The following is an 18,456-nucleotide window of genomic DNA, read 5'->3' on the forward strand; positions in this document are numbered from 1 at the left end:
GTGATCAGTTGGTCCAAACGCTGGCCAGCAATAATGCGTTGCGGTTGGGGACGGGGTTGATTTTCTAAACTTGCTTCTCCGTCGTAGCGTTTAATCCAGCGGCGTGCTGAATTTCTCTAAAAAAAAGAAATGTAATGATCAAAATATGTTGCTTGCAACCCTCCTTTGCGTATTGAACTAATATCTACTACATGTTTAAACACTCCATGTAAACAGCTAAAATGTTTTCTGCTACAAGGTGATAAAGCGTATATGTAAATAACACAATTCTACTCTATAAGTCAACGAATAATATTATTTAAAATTTTAATAATTAAGTAGTTGAAGTATTGTGAGGTAATCGATCACATGTATACTGAAAACCAATTTTTAACTTAAAACAGCAGGATATATGAATAAAAAAAACTAAATCTTAATAACCTAATAATACTATAAATACTTTTTATTTATCTTTGCACAGCGTAGTTAGTTGTATAAATAAAAAAATATTCACTTACCGTAATTTGTAATTCTTCCGAGATTTGACTAATATTATATCCTTCTTCTCTTAAAGAAATTATACGGTTTCGCACATACGTTGACAAATTGCCGTGATTCATAATTGCGACGGTTAAGACACGTGGTGCGTTTTAGATGCGCAAGATGCAACTGACTAGACTAGACAAAACACGTGCAAGCTACGTAAAGATTGTGAACAATGACAGCTACTTTACAAAAAAAAGGATCTTTGTTTCTCATTGGTCAACAAATTAGGGGCGGGTCAAGTCAAAAATCAACGTTTGCAAGCGATACTGTTTTGAAAGTGGTCGACTCTGGCTTTGGCCGATAGTACATATAGTTGGTCAAACAAATCTTGTCAGTAGAAAACGGCACTGAACTCAAATTTTTTAAATTTTGCCGCCTTTTTCTACTGACAAGATTTGCTTGACCAACTATATAAGATTTTTTTTTCGCGATTTGCGCTTTTAACCTTGTTGATAATTTCCGGTTACCTAAGTATCTTCTTGCTCTCTAGGGAAGCTACCTACATGGCATTACAGACGGTGCAGACCATAGTCCCTATCGTTGGAAAATCGCTGTGGTTTTGGTTGAATAGATTACTTAGGTTTTCTAAAACTTTTTTTACTATAAAACTAGTTTGGAAGAAGATACGAATGCGAATACGACTCTTTTGACACATACCTATAATAAAAATAATAAATAAAAATCTATCAGATATCCAATTTGTAACGCAGCAACATGATAACACGAAAAACTTCGTATAAAAAGACGAAAATGTAAATTTCCTTCACTTAGCTAGAAAATGTTCGACCCAATACGTATTAAGGTCGCCTGTTCCGATCTAGGCATTGTTATAACACAATATCCAGGTAAGCTTATGCCTAGTAGCACAGACAAGCGACAGGCGGCCTTGGTCGTGCTAGCCAATTTCCAAATTCCAATAATACCTGCCTAGATACCTGGGCTATGCAAGTCTATGTAGGTATTTGTCTACAAAGTAGATTACCTAGATAAGTATTATTTAGTGCGTACTTAGCTAGACTCTATCTATATACAAGTCTATGGCTCTTTTTTTTTTTCTTTTTTTTTTATGTGATAGTCAGCAAACGAGCAGACGAGCCGCCTGATGGGAAGCGGTCATTGTCGCCCAGACATAAGCAACATCACAGAAGCCACTTAAACATTACCGACCCTTGAGAACCCTAAATACCCGCTTTTTGAAGATTTGGAATGAGCGGGTAATAAAGGGAAAAAAGTTAAGCAGGGTAAATGTATCATGCAGACAGGTGGCAAAAGCTACAAGTTCATATATTTCATTCATAACTTGTAGAATACTAATATTGTCTTTGGTTACCGCAATAGTTACTCATGAAATAAAACTATGAAAACGGATTATATCGCGTATATTGAATTTATAATACATCCCGCCGACTTTTCGAACCCTTTACAGCGTTTGTGGTCAATGGGTGACTGAGGAAAAGCTATAATAATCCGTTTTCATAGTTTTATTTCTTGTAGAATACTAATGAAACTTATACCTTTTTTCTCACATGCTGCATGAGACTTGCACCATTTGTCCTAGAACCAAAAAAAATTGCCAGGACCCCATTTCATAAAAGTACAAATAATTTTTTTACAATTAATTTTAAACCACACAGGTTTTTCAAGATATGGTGCAAATATTATTTCTGCCACTACACTCTAAATTTAGTTATATTAAGAATACTGTGACAGTATGTATTAAAGACCTATCTTTTTCCTATGAAAAAGTGTGACAAGGAGGGAGGACTGACTGTATCTAGAAAAACATCAAAAATATTAATTTTTATTCACCATGACATACCTATAGTTTGTCAAAGGACTGTCTCATTTCAAAAGTAGACAGAGAGAATCATACTATATTTGTAGACTAGTACCAGCACCCAAAAAAAAAGGATGAGTATAGTTTTTTTTTACTTTTTTTTGTTCTTATTTACTGACAAGATTTGCTTGACCAACTATATCTATGTAAAGTGTGTGAAATATTCATGTGCAGTGTATATTTGCACATATATATTTCAGCTCATGTAAGGTGCATTACTTAATGTGTAAAATGAAACGTATTGAGTGAATGACACAGTATGTTTGAATACACCTTAGAAAGAAAGAGAAGAATGATTGATTGAATTGAAGATCTAGAAATAGGATAAGGTTAGATGGGATAGAAATATATTCATTATGGCCAAAAACTTTGTTTCTATCTTACACCTATATTATATCAGAGCAGACAAATCACAAATATCTGCATCATTATGAACAAGCACTTATCAATAGAGTTGTTCTATTATAGTTATTAGATGGCGCCATCATAGCAAGCCCCTTTGTCTATGAGATTTGGCTTAAAGGGCTGGCATCCAGGGCATTAAAAAAAACAAAAATTTGACACAATTCTAGGGATTGACAGGGTAAGCTATGCTGATGCCATCTGCTAAATACTCCGACCAGCCAACCCCATTATTTGGAGCCAAAATAAAAGATGTCTGACAACAATTTTATAATTACAAATGTTCTAGTTGTATACTGAACGAAATAAGCATTAGGGCAAATTAGAAATTAATAAATTGTGAAAATAATTGCATTGTTGTATAAATTAATGTTGACTTTGTGTTTATCATTTAGCTTAGTTTTCAATTTTGAATGTTTTTAAAATGTTTAAAACATTTTGTTTATATGGTATTCTTTTTTTTCAATATTTAGTTACTTATACTTTTACTACAAATACTACAGGAATTCAATGACTTGGCTCAAGAATGAATGATTTTTTTATGAATGAACAATCAGCTGATGACTTCTATTCTTTAGCGGTTGCGTTATTGATATAATATTGGACATATTTGTGCCACTTTCAATTGATCTAATCATAACACATCGTTGACATCGTATATGTATTTTTATTGATTGTTGTAATAAAAAAAAAAGAAAATAAATGGTGTTTGACCGAATGTGAATAAGGTAAAATCATATAACCGACTACAAGTTCAGCAAATACCTATTACTTTTACGATATACAAGAATCTTATCAAATTCCACACCATCTCTAATCTTCCGTTATCTCGGACCCGGCCGAGAGCCAAGACTTAACGATCACGCGTCAGCTTTCGTGGCAAACCTGCCCTCAACCTAAACCTGTACACGCACAATCCAAATAAAAAACTCACCTATATTTCTTGAAAATTAAATAAACACCGATCCGTAATCCAATATAACGAATCTTCCACTGATCCTATTATTATAACGACACAACAAACATTCAGCACCGTACCACACAAGCAATTTAACTGACACGCAAAACACTAATGCACGGGAAACGTTTTTCCTGATTAATTTCATTCACTTTTTAACACCGACGGATTGGAAACGTGATTAAATTAACACTAAATTTCGGCAACGGTCGTTTTAACATCCCTTCCAACTGAACCATCGGCCATCACTAAAAATGTTGCTATACGAAAGTCACGTTACCATCACGTTACGAACTCACGTGTACAGTTGCCATGTGATTGTCGTCATTTATGAATATTTATTTTATTACAATCATATGGTACATAATAAAGTAGGTGTAGATATATACTATTTTAATGCATATTTCTTGAGATAAAGATTACTTTACGATAATAATAACCGAGGAGCTAAAAACTACTTACCTATAGGTTTTTTTGTCTCTAGCAACATCTTAGCTGTCACAAATGTCATTCATTATTTATAGCATAACATTTAAACATCGTTTTTTGTCGTATCTGCAATAGTGTGAGATGGATAATGTTGCCATATTCATTTTATTACTCTAATTTTTTGAATATTGGAAAAAACTAGATACATTTTTATAAATTAAGTAATCATAACCGTAAATTTGAAAACCCCCGACAAAAATATGACAGCGCCATCTAGTGAGTTAAAACCTATTTAAGAACCATCACTGGTGTAGAATCTTATCTGTGATCAGATATCAGATTACGGCCCCTAAGCCATGAGATGCCACGAATATTCGGCAACTATTCGGTATTCGGCCACTTTGCCGAATATTCAGTATTCGGCTGAATGTTGCCTACTATTCGGCTGAATACCTCCGTTCCGTCGTGGTTAAGTAGAAAATGAACAAAGTTGTAGCTCGAAGACCATGGTTGATATAGTTGGTCAAATCAAGTCAAATCAAATTGTCATTAAATGAGAACAACAAAAACTATACTCATCCTTTTCTTTTGGGTGCTAGTACTAGTGTAAGACAAAGATAGTATGATTCTCTCTGTGTTTGAAATGAGACAGTCCTTTGACAAACTAGTCTACAAAACGGTGTACGGTCGGTTTAAAAAAAAACAGTGACGTAGATTATCAATTTAATTTTAACAATTCCTCTGTAACTAAATAGATCACAACAACAGTTTTAGTTTCTTGTTTATGCATTGAAATGGTTCAAAAATGGAACATATATTATTATTTATTATGCACTAGAGGTAAAAACAAGGTTCAATATAAAAACGAAATAAAATGGAAACAGTAAATAATGGAAAACAACAGTTTGGGACAAGGGATTGTTTTTGCATATATGTGATGTTTTGTATACGATATAATTATACGAGTGATTATGATTACACAGATACAATACAGATGCAGCATAGAGTAAGTATGAAGCGAATATTAAATATCTTTGTAACTTTACATATACAGGCACAAGATTTTTAAGACTAACACATCAAAAATATATACAAAAATACATATGACAAAACATAATAGGAATAATCGGTATACACATGATTTTATTTAACCGCATGCATTTATTTAACGCTATAAATATTTTTGTAGTACTCTTGTATATTGATTGATATATTTAAAATTTATGTACACTTTTAGTCATATCAAGAAAACTGAATCCTGATGAAATATCATACAGAATATTTAATTAATTTTATAAAAATGGATATTAATTATCATCATGGGAGTCATAGACGAAAAACTATAACTAGTCCCAATCCGAGAATATGTACAGTCCATAATAAAAATGAAAAGAAATACTACATTTTTAATAACAAGTTATAAACAACCATTGTTTAAAAAAATACACTGTGCTTTGTTGGAACGAACATAACGAATGTTATAACATCTTTAAGTTTAATTGCTAATCCCGATAATATTTATTAAAAATACACCAAAAGCTGTCCTTGTATTAGAGAAAATATCACTTTTTAAATTCCTTTACACAGGCATACAGGAGATGTATACATATGTGACTCTAATACAAGGTCATAGAGTTTCTTTTGAATTGTTCAAACACACAATTCAATAAGTATGTACTCACAAGTCAAAATAAAATCCCTCGAATACCTTCTCTAGACGTTTGAAAAAATACTGAATACTACACCTAATAGGCACTACATAATATGTAGTTTACATCAGAAGGGCATAAATTACTCATGGACAAATTTAGAGGAACGCAAAAAAAGGTTTAATTACTGGATTACAGCACGACATTAGGTCGACACAACAACATTAGGTTGCTCTATCATGTGATCAAATTCCTTTTTTACCGCGAGGTATCGGTGTGGCGGTAGCGTTCGTGGGCGTGCTGTACCGGAGCTCCAGTGGTCTCGATGTAGTGCTCGACGTTGAGCTTGGGAGCGCTTTTCAATAATTTCAAAATTAGTAAATAAACTTTTTTTTGCGTTCTTCTAAATTTGTCCATGAGTATATACATAGAATTCCATAAACGGTACTATGGTCCAATGTGGCTACGGGGTTGGTGTCCAAGTTGGCCTTTTTTTATGATGAATAGGCAGGCGTTTGACCACGATCCCACCTGATGGTAAGTGATGATGCTGTCTACGGTGGAGCACGCTTACCTATGAGATACCTATTAACTCTTGCCTTGAAGAGCCCCAAATTGTACTCATGTGGAAACACAGACTCGGGCAGGGCGTTCCACTCCTTGGCAGTTAGCTTAAGAAATGTGGAAGCGAAACGCTTCACAATATTGGGGCCTGTTTACACATAGATTAGTGTTCAATACGAGTTCGTACATTTACCACTAAACGCAAGTAAAAGTAGCAAATGTATGCACTTGCAATAAACGCTAATAAATGTGTAAATGTAAACAGACCCCAATATGAAGGCAAGCCACACTAACCCATATTGACCTTAAAAAGAAAAAAAAGCTAAATGCTGTAATGGGTTAATAACTTAATACTTATTTTCCCTAATAATATCAAATACTTTTTTATACACATTTTAATAACAATTCTTCCAAAGACGTCTAGAGAGTTCTAAGCACACATTACTAACCCAGCAAAAATGTCTTATTTCATTATACAAATAATATATACATTTTAAAGAGAGTAAATACCCAGTGTTCCAATGATACTATTTCACATACAAACAGCAACACTTTTAACTGTCCATCGGTGGTCCTTATGCCTTTTATAATAAGGTTTACAAACTGTCAGTTAACAGTGAGGGCGATGGTACAGTCGCCATCAGATATATCGGAGCGGCCGAAGTGCTCAAAAATATCTGAACACGCACCTAGCGCCTTGACAATAGAGGCGTGTTCAGATATTTGTGATGGCCGCTCCGATATATCTGATGGCGACTGTACAAACTGAAGCTACCACAATAAATATAATTATAGTATGTATATGGCTATAATCTGTCCCTTATACTTAAAATCTTAGCCTAGGAAATGTTTGGTGTCACATTTTATAAAAGCCCTGTTTAAAAACTTCTAGGTAAGCTATTGTCTGAAGTTAATATCTGAAGAAGTTAAACTATTAAGTAGCTTGGCTAAAAGCATTTAAACGGGCCAGGCTATATCGCAATACTAATCTCTTTGCTGTACCACAACCACACAAAAAAAAGATATTTGCCAGCTGCTCAAATATTAATACAACAAGTAATTTACTAAAAATTAGATATTAAAATAGTAACACTGACCCCTACATATAACTAACACCAAAGTGAATTAACTAGAACACCTATTAAAAACACTGGGCCAAAAATAATGTGTGTTGAGTTCAACAAACAAACCAGTATTACAAATTGCTACAATCCATACTCAAAGGCTCCACTCTAGCAGACATGAAATATAATTAGCATGTTTGCTTCAAGCTCCTGATGACGCTCCTCGGTACGGAGTGAAACATGTCGAGCGTTTAAAATACGTGAGTGACCCGTTATTAATATATTTAATATGTCTGTGTCTCACGGAAGTTTTGTTATTAAAATAATACAATACATACAAAATCTTGACACGATATGCTTTGAATATGGATTGAAACATTATAACAACTACATCAAAGGAACCACGTCAGTTTCAGAAACACAACACTAGCAACACTTTTGTATCAGTGTTGCCAGGTACATACATTTTCCCCCAAAACTGCAGTTTCTGAAACTTTCGCATTGTAACATTAAAATTATTTCTCAATAATAAATGCACACTATAAGTACGCAAGTATAAAATATCAGTAATCACATTTGCCCTCCTCGACCAATATTTTCTAAATACCACATTTTGATATTGATCAACATGCCACACGTTTGACGGTTATAGATTGTAAATAAAATTGGCATTACTGTTAAGATTTTCGGTCTGACTGCTAGGTCGTAAAAAGCAGCAGAAAAAAACTGGAATAGTAATGTGAAATATGGTGGCATATTCGTGTATAACTTGAATAGGGAGTGAGACTGTTTTTTCGACAAAGATAAAGTTCTTCGTTATAGAGCGTTACATGCCGAGAAATTTTCGACTTAAAAAACGTGAGTGTTGTCCTTTATATATGTACTTCATGAGTGTAGCGGAAGCTTTCTATATAGTGGTCGGTTAGCCGTCAAATTAGCTCGCCATTACAGTGAGTTACAACGTTTGACTTACTGAAGTCACTGAATGTAGAATAATGTATTGTAAAGTTTCATGCTGCCTTCTTTTTGGTGTGCAAACAGATTTTTTTTTAATACCACCTCGGTGGCAAACAAGCATACGGCCCGCCCGATGTACGCTCCAGTGTGGAAGCTGGGCGTCCGCAAAAGAAATGCAAACATATACAATCGGCCTCAGTGCTACTCATATCTCCTGGAAGTTCAACAGTGACCAAACATTAAATAAATGTATGGTCGGCATTAAAGTCGAGCGGGATCGTGCGTTCCATGGTCTAAGTTAAGTACGATACCCACCGAACTGGCGGAGTCGAAGCGCATTTCACAATTGTACGGCCGGACGCGGACGGCTCCGGATGGATTCCATCGTGTCTGCCATACATGAGGCACATTGAAAATGCGTTCCGACGCGGCCCGACTCCAGCCGGTCGGTGGGAATCGTACATTAAACTCTCGATGCGCCCTCTAACACTGAGGCGGGCTTAAGTCCTGGAAATCTAAACTCGTTACACTTGTGGTGACAAAGCTCTGGTTTCCTAAGAAAGCGATGCCCTCATATAGCGGATGCAAAAAGACGGCCGTCTTTACGGTGACGACATGTGGAAAGTTCCACGGCGTCATAACACACCGTCAGCCACCAATGTCAAACGAAACGTATCCAGGGGCGAAAATGGACGACCTTGATTTAGCTTTAATAATTTACTTGGAGGATGAACTATCACCAGAAGAGGAAACTAATCGTAGGGTGGAAGATCATTTATTCAAATCTCGTGGTACAGAACATTTGAGATTTTAGTAGAAATGGCTTCACCGCTATAAAATAAAACGTTCACGAAACTATCGACACCATCAACACGGCCGTCACGCAAGAGGCGGCACCGCTTATTGACGTTACGGTGTCAAACACCGCCCTCTAGGAAACCGCGCCGTTTGGTTTACAGAGACAATATTCTAGTGACATCATTCACCGCTGTATTACGGCCGCTCTCCTCGGTATAGACAGCCAGTGCTTACGGCTTACGGCTTACGGCTTACGGCTCGCCGCAGCAGTGCGTGCAGTCGAGGCTGCAGCAGTCGCCGCCGGCGCGGCCAAGGGAGCGCTACCTCTTCCCGCGCACCCCTAATTGCTCCTGCAAACAATATATACAATACAACAAATTAGACGGCCGTGGAATGTAAACAATACCGAATGACTCGAATGAGTGTAAAACGCTACGATACGAGCAATCGCAACATTCGCAACTGTTTCAAAACGACACAAGTTGAAAATAACCATTCGACACGTATATCAGATAAAGTTGTTTAATGCAATACGTGAAGAATACTTCTGACTAAATTTATTTATGATTATTTAAACTAATTTTTAATTATTAAGGCGGTTCCCTGAGCCAGAAGTCGAAAAATCTCCTTATATGATCATGTTTTGATATTCGTAGAGGTGGAAAAAATATATGTAGTTCTTGACTATATTATCTTTAACAACATAGCTTCCGATACACGAATTATGAAAGTTCGCTCGATACAATTAATTCCCAAAGTAACCTCTAACTCTGACTTTTAATCCTACTTTACTCGGTTATTTATTATTTAATACTATAAACAAAAGAAGAAGAAAAAATAATCTTAACATAAATAGTAATTTCATAACTTTAGAATTTCGATGTTGTAAGGTAACGTTTTTAAAATAAATAAAAACCGACAAAATCCGATCAAAATTGACACTTGGCGTGTATGTTATTTCCCGTTATTTCTTGCGAAATGTAACAAAGACAGCGGCAAACCGATGGAACGGCCTTAAAAAGGGAAAAAGTCAAGTCGAATAGCTCGGACTGCTCGCTCGTATGCTGCTGTCCCACTCGCACAGTGGCTAGGGATGTGAACAGACGGCTCAATGTACAAAATTGTTCGTTCTAAGCGTCCTTACTTTACCTGCAAAACTCGCACGGCCTCCAGCAACTCCTGCTTGTCGGCCAGCAAACTAGATACTTCCTGCTGCGCCGTGTGCACGCACTGACGTAACACCGACACCTCTTCCGCTTTACTGGAATGAAAACAAGAATAACGTAAAAAGAAAAACCATTGGCAATAATCCTCTACAGTAATCAATATTTTACGCAATTCTATATTTTCTCGGTTTCTGTGGTGTAGACCACGCATCAGTGTAGGGTACGCCGAGTCGTTAGAAAAGAATACTTACGTTCTCAAATTCCTATTATCCTCCGCTATCCTCTCTAAAGTAATTAACCTCTTCCGTAATTCTTCATATTCTCTACTCAAATTATAAATCTCGCTTTCTCCAATTCAGGTTGCTGCGGTGTCGACGGGGACGTATCAGGTTCAGAAGGGCCAGGTCGTAAAAAAAAATACGCTCTTATCCCTATTACCCTCCGCGATCCTCACCAGTCATTAAACTCATCCGTAATGTTCTCTACTAAAACTATAAATCTTCCATCTCGTTAGCTTTAATTCAAGTTGCTAATATAGTGTAGACGGGGACGTGCTATTAAATCAGAACAAGCCGTCTTTAGAAAAAAAAAAACTGACGCTCTTTAGATTCCTATTATCCTCCTCCTCCTATCCTCGTTCCTATTCAAACTAACCTCTTCCGTAATTCTTCATTTGTGCCATTTTCAACCAAAAGGGTACTTATTGTCGCTTGTCAGTAAGGCGCTATTTCCATATAGCTTCAATTAGAAATCAACCTTATCAACAAGCGACAATGTGGTACCTTTTAGTTGAAAACGTCACATTTTTTCTAGTTAATCTATCAATCTTCCCTATCGCTTCCTCCAATTCCGGTTGCTGTGGTGTAGACGGGGACGCGTTATGTATCAGGAGGGCCGAGTCGTAAGAAAAAAATAATACTTACGCTCTCAAATCTCTGTTATCCTCCGCAATCCTAGCCAACGTCATCAGCCTTTTTCTCAACTCTTCATTTTCTCTACTCAAGCTATCTATCTTCCCTTTCGCTTCCTCCAATTCCGGTTGCTGCGGTGTCGACGGGGACGGGTTGTGTTCAGGAGGGCCGAGTCGGAGAATGCCGTTCTCGTCCCTGGTGAGGCGGAGGGTGGTGAGGGCGATGTCGAGGGGTTGCGGGGGAGGGGAGGAAATGGAGCGGGTTGGACGGTCTTCGTTTAGGTGGAGTTTCACGTTTTCTATTAACACCTGAAAGAAACGTTATTGGATATTAGCATAAATTGAAAAAGCCTTGTCCTTAATCAAGTCATTGAAATATTTTTGAGATATTCAATTTGTCAGTACATATAAAATAATATATTCTTATGATTTTAAAATTACATAAAAGCCTGGTAAATGGATAAAAAATCAGCATCAATATGTTAATAATTAGGTAGCTTCCAAAAAATGTAATTCAAAGTCAAACGAGCTTCTGCTTGTTGCTTGACAAATTTTAAATTTTAAGTTGTCACCTTTTGCATTGTTAAGCCGTTTTCAATCAAAAGGTTATTGTAGGGAAACATTAAGTGTCAATAAGAATATTACAGTACAGTCAGTACATATGGTGCTACTTTCTCGCACTAGTGCGTAAAAGAGCACTTTTCGTGCATATGTCGAAAGTTTAAAGGGTCATATGTACTGTAAAACGTTGTACGATACACGTGCGAATAGGTAATTCGCAACTCGTGTCGATTTAAAACACTCCCTGCGGTCGCCACTCGTTTCGAATTTCCTCTTTTCCGCACTTGTATCGTAAATAACTATTCTGCCATAAGGATTCAATAGGGGATATTACTGCAATGTTCTGCCACTAGAGTGCAGCACTAGCCTTTTTAGTAAACCATAGAGTAAGTTATACATACCTTTGACAGGTTTTTGACAAGTTTTCAGAGATAATCAAATATGTCATTTATGGATCAAGGCGGTTTGTTTACAGAGTAACTACTGGGAAAAGCAATTCCGAAATTTCGCTATCTGCCTCTTTATCGTTTTTTTTTTTGGTGGGAATGCACTTACGCACGGTGTGTGGTACTCGCCGCTCCTTGCCCCTCTCTTGCCGAGAGGGGGGGAGTATTTGGCCCTACCCACTAAACCCACTCCGGCGTTTCACCCTCTTTGCCGTTCGTGAGGGCGCACTGGGATCGATAACATTCCACCACAGCCTGCAAGAGTGACCTGCGCAGTTTCGCGTAATCCCTATTATAAATTACCCATATTAGCCGACAATGTAACTTGGTACCTTTCGCTTCAATCACAGTAGCATTAACATACGTACTTCCAAAGGCATAGGCGGGACCAGCACCTCGTCTTCTATGAACTCAGCGAGCGCCAGGGCCGTGCTCATGTTGAGAGCTATGCTCACTTCTCGAACACGCGCTTCTAGCAGTTCCTCGAATGGCGCCAGCCCTGATGTTACACCCTGAAAAATTAAATCATTTTACGGTTTAGACACTTGTTTTTAGTCACTCGCGCGACATGTTTCGGAGAGTCTAGGTCTCCTTTCTCAAGCACCAGTGCGAGCAGCGTTCACGACGGCAGTGTATCGCGCGGCTCTACGAAACATGTCGCGCGAGTGACTAAAAACAAGTGAGTCTAAACGGTAAAATTATTTAATGTTAGTTTGTCTTACAACAGTTAGAATTTGAGCCTGAAAAATGTTTACAACATACATTTTAATTCATTTTATCGTGAATAATACAATTGTTACTTTATCGTGAAGCATTGTGCACATATTAAGAGCTGAAGTCAAAGTATTTAGGTATATGTTTGTCGGAAATTATGTACATAGGAAACATAATTTCATTTTTATCGATTCTTAGGATAAAGTTGTTTAGCGGAGCCTCCTATTCAAGCAAAAAAAAAACACAAAATCCTTTGAGAAATGTCGCGGTACCGAAGTGCCGGGACAACGCTAGAAAGAGAGGATACTTACGTTTTCATCAGGAATTCTCATTAATTCGGACCTGGTTAACTCCGGCGAATCTTTCGATTTCAGGTCGCATTCGCACAACGGGTCGATACTAATATCATTACAAACCAACTTAAAAACCACTTACGTTTTTATCTTGAATTCTTGGTAGTTCGGTTCTGATCATCCTAGCAGCCACCGGGCGTATCTCTGGGCGTCAGGTCTAGAGTTGTGCCGTTCTCGAGAAACGTTCTTCATTTACCATGATCTATCTGGTCATCCTAGCCAACTTCGTGTACCTTTTGGAAGTGAGGTCCATTACTACATACCAACTAGAGGTATTCATCAGGAACTCTTGGTAGATCGGTTCCTGTAATTCTAGCTCACAACACATTAGTGACAAACGCCACACTGCAGGATGCTAGCCTGGGCCCAAGACAGAGCGGCCTGGAGAGCACTGGTGAAGAGTGTCCACACTCGTCACGTCCCTCAGACATGAGGTAACGACAAGGAGAGAATCTAGCTACCTTTGGAGTATCTCCCCCCTCCCCCTCAAACGCTCTTTTCGCCGCCCGAGCCGCTTTTTTCGGGCGACCTAGGTACCGATGGGCGGATGTGGTGGACGCTGATCTGCGCGAGCTCCAGGTCCAAGACTGGCGAGAAACTGCACAGGACCGGGATCAGTGGCGAACTGTCGTGTTGGAGGCCAAGACACACTTTGGGTCGCTGCGCCAGAAGAGTAAGTAAGTAAGTTTGGAGTATCTCACAGTTAGATTTCTCACTCGTCCTCGCTGCGGTTCAAACCAACTTTATAAACTTACGTTTTCATCAGGAACCCTTGGTAGTTCAGTTCTCGTCATCCTAGCGGCGACTTTTGGTATTTCCCTAGGCTTCAGATCGCACTCGTCCACGGCCGGCTCGGTCCAAGCCCTCGCTCGCATCGAGAATTTGTTCTAGACATTCAAGTTATATTAGCTTTTTGCTATATCAAAGGTATTGTAAAGCTGCAAGTTATTGCTTTCTAGTTATGTTTAATCTATTAGCTTCCGCTTTGTAAATGTTATTTTGATGAATGTACATGTACTACGCCGAGAAGTCTGCTAGCGAAATATTTCATTAAAAAATATTTTGATGGAAAGTTAAGACTTACTTGCAGCTATAGTACAATGCCTTTCTGATATATGTGTTGTGGTAGTTCAATTAGCCTCATGCATGAAGTTTATATTTGAACGAAATATGTTTTATTTGGATGTTTGTTACCGTTATATCATGTTACAAATGCATTTCCGTTTTTAAATTACCATTTAATTACTTAAAATTATAAATAAAAAGTACAAAAATTTGCCCGCGAAAAGCTAGTGAGCGAAACGCTCGAAACGCCACGTGACGTCACGCGTTCGACAGATTAGTGTCATTAGTAGCAAACGTCAGTTGGGCCGCCCAACGTGTGACGTCATCACGCTCTGTCGAATTCGCGCCAAAAATTATGAGCGTTTCAACCGCTTAAAAATTTTCAACATTTTAAATATTTTTTAATAAAATAATGTTAAGGTTTACAAAAGTATTTTTATCATTTCCGGTGTTCCAACGATATAAATTATGAATCCAAAAATAAAAATAAGTTCACGCATGGAGCTAATTGTGGGGTTTTTTTATTTTAAGAATATTCAAAATAAAGCTTAAAAGTGTCACTTATTTTTGTAGTGAACATAAAAGTACATAAAATAAATATGCAAATTATGAATGCATGTATAATTTCTGGTAAGACATTTTCTTTCATCGCTATTTAAGACTTGAACACGTTCGGAACATCTCAACTATGTAATTACACATGAAACGTATTCAGTGTCCCTTTTATATAATATCATTATTTTTCTCAAAAATAGAAATCTGTTTGAAAAAATAAACAATCTGAATTCACATCACATCCCTTAATTAAAATTTCTTCCATTTTATATCTTATAAAGAAAACATAATGACAGTTGGAGATAGGGTAACTTCGGCAAATTCTTCACACCCTCTTTAATAGCAGTTATTATTAAAATTAAATGGCTGGCTTTAAATAAAAGGGGTAGCCGATTGAAAAATTCGTCTGTTTGCAGTGATATATTTTTGGCAAAACCACCACATAAAGATCCCATTTAAAAGGGATACCGCCGTTTAGCCAAAATATTTTTCGCCAAATTTCACTTCCCAACAAACTTATGGCATCAGTTTCATTTCCCAAATGAAATTTTAGCAAGTTTTTTACTTCGCAACCATTTCATTTCCCAACTCCATATTGCGAAATGAAAATGACGTACTAGGTTGGGTTAGGTTAGGTTGGATTATGAAAATTTGCGAAATGAAATTTTGCCAAATGATAATTTGCGTAAAATAGTTTGGGAAACGATTTTTGGCAATACATTAGTAAACCCATTTAAAAAAAAATATAATGTTTACGGTGGTGTTGCCAAACATATTAACTAAAATGTATTATTAAGAATTTATGACCCAGAAAACCACACTTGTAAATTACAGACTAGGATCAATATAACACATCTGTGTCCCAAACTATAACTATGCTGTCCATATATCTGTTTCAACTGATTTTCTTAACCATGATCACTTTAAACAACGCCTTATCGCGTAATAAAAGCGTGATAAAGCTTTGATAAAAGAGACAATTAGATGCACTATGCCTCTAACAGGCGCACTAGGTAACCAATTGAACGCAGTATCGTGCAAAAATGGTGTTTAAGATTGTTGTTAACTTTTAAGGAATACAAGTAGAGTAGTTATAGGTAGTTATGCATTAAAGTCTCGTCTCATTTCGTCCAAATAAAAATGGGTTATATTGTCGCTTATAAGGGGCCCACTGACTATCAGTCCGCCGGACAATATCGGCCTGTCAGTTGTTCGGAACTGTCAAATTTTTGTTCTTTCTAACCGACAGGCCGATATCGTCCGGCGGACTGGTAGTCAGTGGACCCCTTTATGCATATTCTTAAATATAAATCTTATACATAATTAAGGTTGAATTCCCGTTCGTCCGCACTCTAATTTAATTATAATGATAAGAGTAAACGATTTAATTTGAAGTATATAGCAGTTACGACATTTTTCCGCACACTTCAAAAAGAGCTTTTTACTTATAACATTAAGGTTCAATTTGCTTTTGAATAAATGCTGATATATAGAACTTATTTTCATTTGGACGATCCTAAATGGAAAACGCATGCAATGCAATCGGCAGTGTCAAATTGTTAGTATTAAAGTCTAATTGCTACATTTAAAATGGCGTTTATGTAACAGTTTATGATGTATATATAAATGACCAGATAATCTGGGCAATTTATAGTGTCTAGTGAAGGAAACCATGCTAGAAAACTTAAAAAGGTGTTGAATTTTTTTTCACTAAAAAGTAATATTGTCCAAGGATGTTCTAGCAGGCCTAAGATAGTCGCGCTTCTATCATTTGTCATGTCATGCATATGTCACGATAGATAAAGTGCGACCATCATAGAGTCGGGACAAGGTAAATCTGCACAGACTAAGGAATGACAAAGTGTGGACTTGTCACGATAACGATAAACGACAACTTACTATGAGAATATTACTTTTTAATATAAAAACACATTTTTTAATAAAGTTGCTCAAAAAGTGGTACTTTTTGTGGCTGCGTAGCGTGCGAGAGAAGCTCAATTTCTCGAACTAGTGCTTTTTACTTTTTAGTTCCAAACTATACTTTCGAAACGCAGTTAAAATGTAATTTAGCTTGAGCAGGTACCAGGGCCTCATGAGTTACTCGGAGGTGTCGTTGACCAACCCGCGCCGGGCCCGCGGCGGCCGCGGCCGGGGCGCGCACGAGTATGAAGGTATCGCGGGCTGTATAGGTACTTTTGGTTTTGGTTTGGTTTGGTGGTATGATTCTACTAATGATATATTAATTTATTATTTTTTCGCAATTGTATTAAAAAACGTCGTTTACAACACGTGTGAAATGTCTTTTCACACTAGTTGTAAAATGTACTATTTTACGTCAGAGTCCATGCAGAGGTAGCTTAGCCGAACTGTATGTATCATTTTAATGGATGAATCTAGACATGCAGTGTATAATTGGGTTTAAAGCTATTCAAGTGTTATGTTAGTGTGCACTATACCTGTTGTGACGTCAGTAAGCGTTTGTGTCGCTAGAAACGGATTAAAAATAAACATAGAATGTGATTTTAAGCAAGGTTTAGACTAGCAAGAACATGCATGCAATATTCATTACATTGCGGTATCTGATACCATACGGCTTTTTGGTTGCTGATTTCAGGATCTAATCGGTATTGCTATGAGATCTTGTACCGAACCTTTCGCGCTTTCTCACTCTTATTTTATGGCCACTACTATTTTTATTTCTATGTTTATGCTTATTTTCTGTTTTATTTATGTATTTTATTTCAGAACTTTCTAACACCACTCAACTACACACTTTTTACAGTACCGTATACTTATCACCGTCATATTTACCTAACTGTAACGTGATCTGGGTTCCGGCAGAATATCAGTGCTCCGCTCAATAGAGTGGAGCGTATAGCTGAGTCGGAACCCTTTTGTTGTTGCTGCAATGCACACAGCGTGCAGCTAACCACTAAAAACTAATATTTCGTGTTTAAGTAAAAAATTTTTTGTTAATTTAATTTAGTACTTAAGTTTTGTTCTGACTGCAATGTACCTACTTATACTTTACACTAAAATTGTGTGTTTTGCAGCATCCAAATAAACGTTTTATCTATCTATCTATCTATGATAAACATTTCGAATGCAGTATACCTTAGTAGTCAGTAATGTAACGTAAATTGCATGCGAGTTCTTGCTAGTCTAAACCTCGCTTAAGAGCAGCAGCAAAGATATTTCCAGTCACGATGTATAAACTTTCGACAGCTGATAGCATTTTTACACAAATCAAGTCGAGAGGAGCTAATTAATTTGTAAGTGGTCGAAATTACTTTATTTATTTATAATTAAATTAGCCGATGTTACCCTACAACTAATAATGATGTAATATTTACTAATATTGTGCTATCATTTAAAAGATACTTGCTAATAGTCTCTCTCGGCTTGAAAAATTGGTTGAGCGTCTTTCGATAAATATACGGGCTGATTTTAGAAACGTGATGGAAACATATCAAGTAATGATCGATATTCATCATTTTTCATTA

The 18,456-nt window shown here is 36.9% G+C and overlaps 3 protein-coding genes across 3 annotated transcripts in view; 1 reads left to right on the plus strand and 2 right to left on the minus strand.

Moving 5' to 3' along the window:
- The window catches only part of LOC134747305 (protein kinase C and casein kinase substrate in neurons protein 1), a 196,610-nt gene extending 192,629 nt beyond the window's left edge, over positions 1-3,981 (minus strand). Inside the window, exon 1 of the mRNA XM_063681931.1 lies at positions 3,699-3,981. The gene's annotated coding sequence lies outside the window, so the exon portion shown is untranslated. The remainder of the gene's footprint in view (positions 1-3,698) is intronic.
- LOC134747307 (uncharacterized) overlaps positions 1-18,456 on the plus strand; it is a 136,917-nt gene that overhangs the window by 68,610 nt on the left and 49,851 nt on the right. The gene's annotated exons all lie outside the window — the stretch shown is intronic.
- Positions 7,104-18,456, minus strand: part of LOC134747309 (bridge-like lipid transfer protein family member 3B) — a 51,978-nt gene continuing 40,625 nt past the window's right edge. The window contains exons 24-28 of the mRNA XM_063681937.1: positions 14,089-14,220; positions 12,635-12,778; positions 11,273-11,568; positions 10,333-10,444; positions 7,104-9,533 (exon numbers count right to left, since the gene is read on the minus strand). Coding sequence (XP_063538007.1) covers positions 9,504-9,533; positions 10,333-10,444; positions 11,273-11,568; positions 12,635-12,778; positions 14,089-14,220 — 714 coding nt within the window. The 3' untranslated portion in view covers positions 7,104-9,503. The remainder of the gene's footprint in view (positions 9,534-10,332; positions 10,445-11,272; positions 11,569-12,634; positions 12,779-14,088; positions 14,221-18,456) is intronic.

Source organism: Cydia strobilella, chromosome 14 (assembly GCF_947568885.1).
Source record: "Cydia strobilella chromosome 14, ilCydStro3.1, whole genome shotgun sequence".
Lineage (NCBI taxonomy): Eukaryota > Metazoa > Arthropoda > Insecta > Lepidoptera > Tortricidae > Cydia > Cydia strobilella.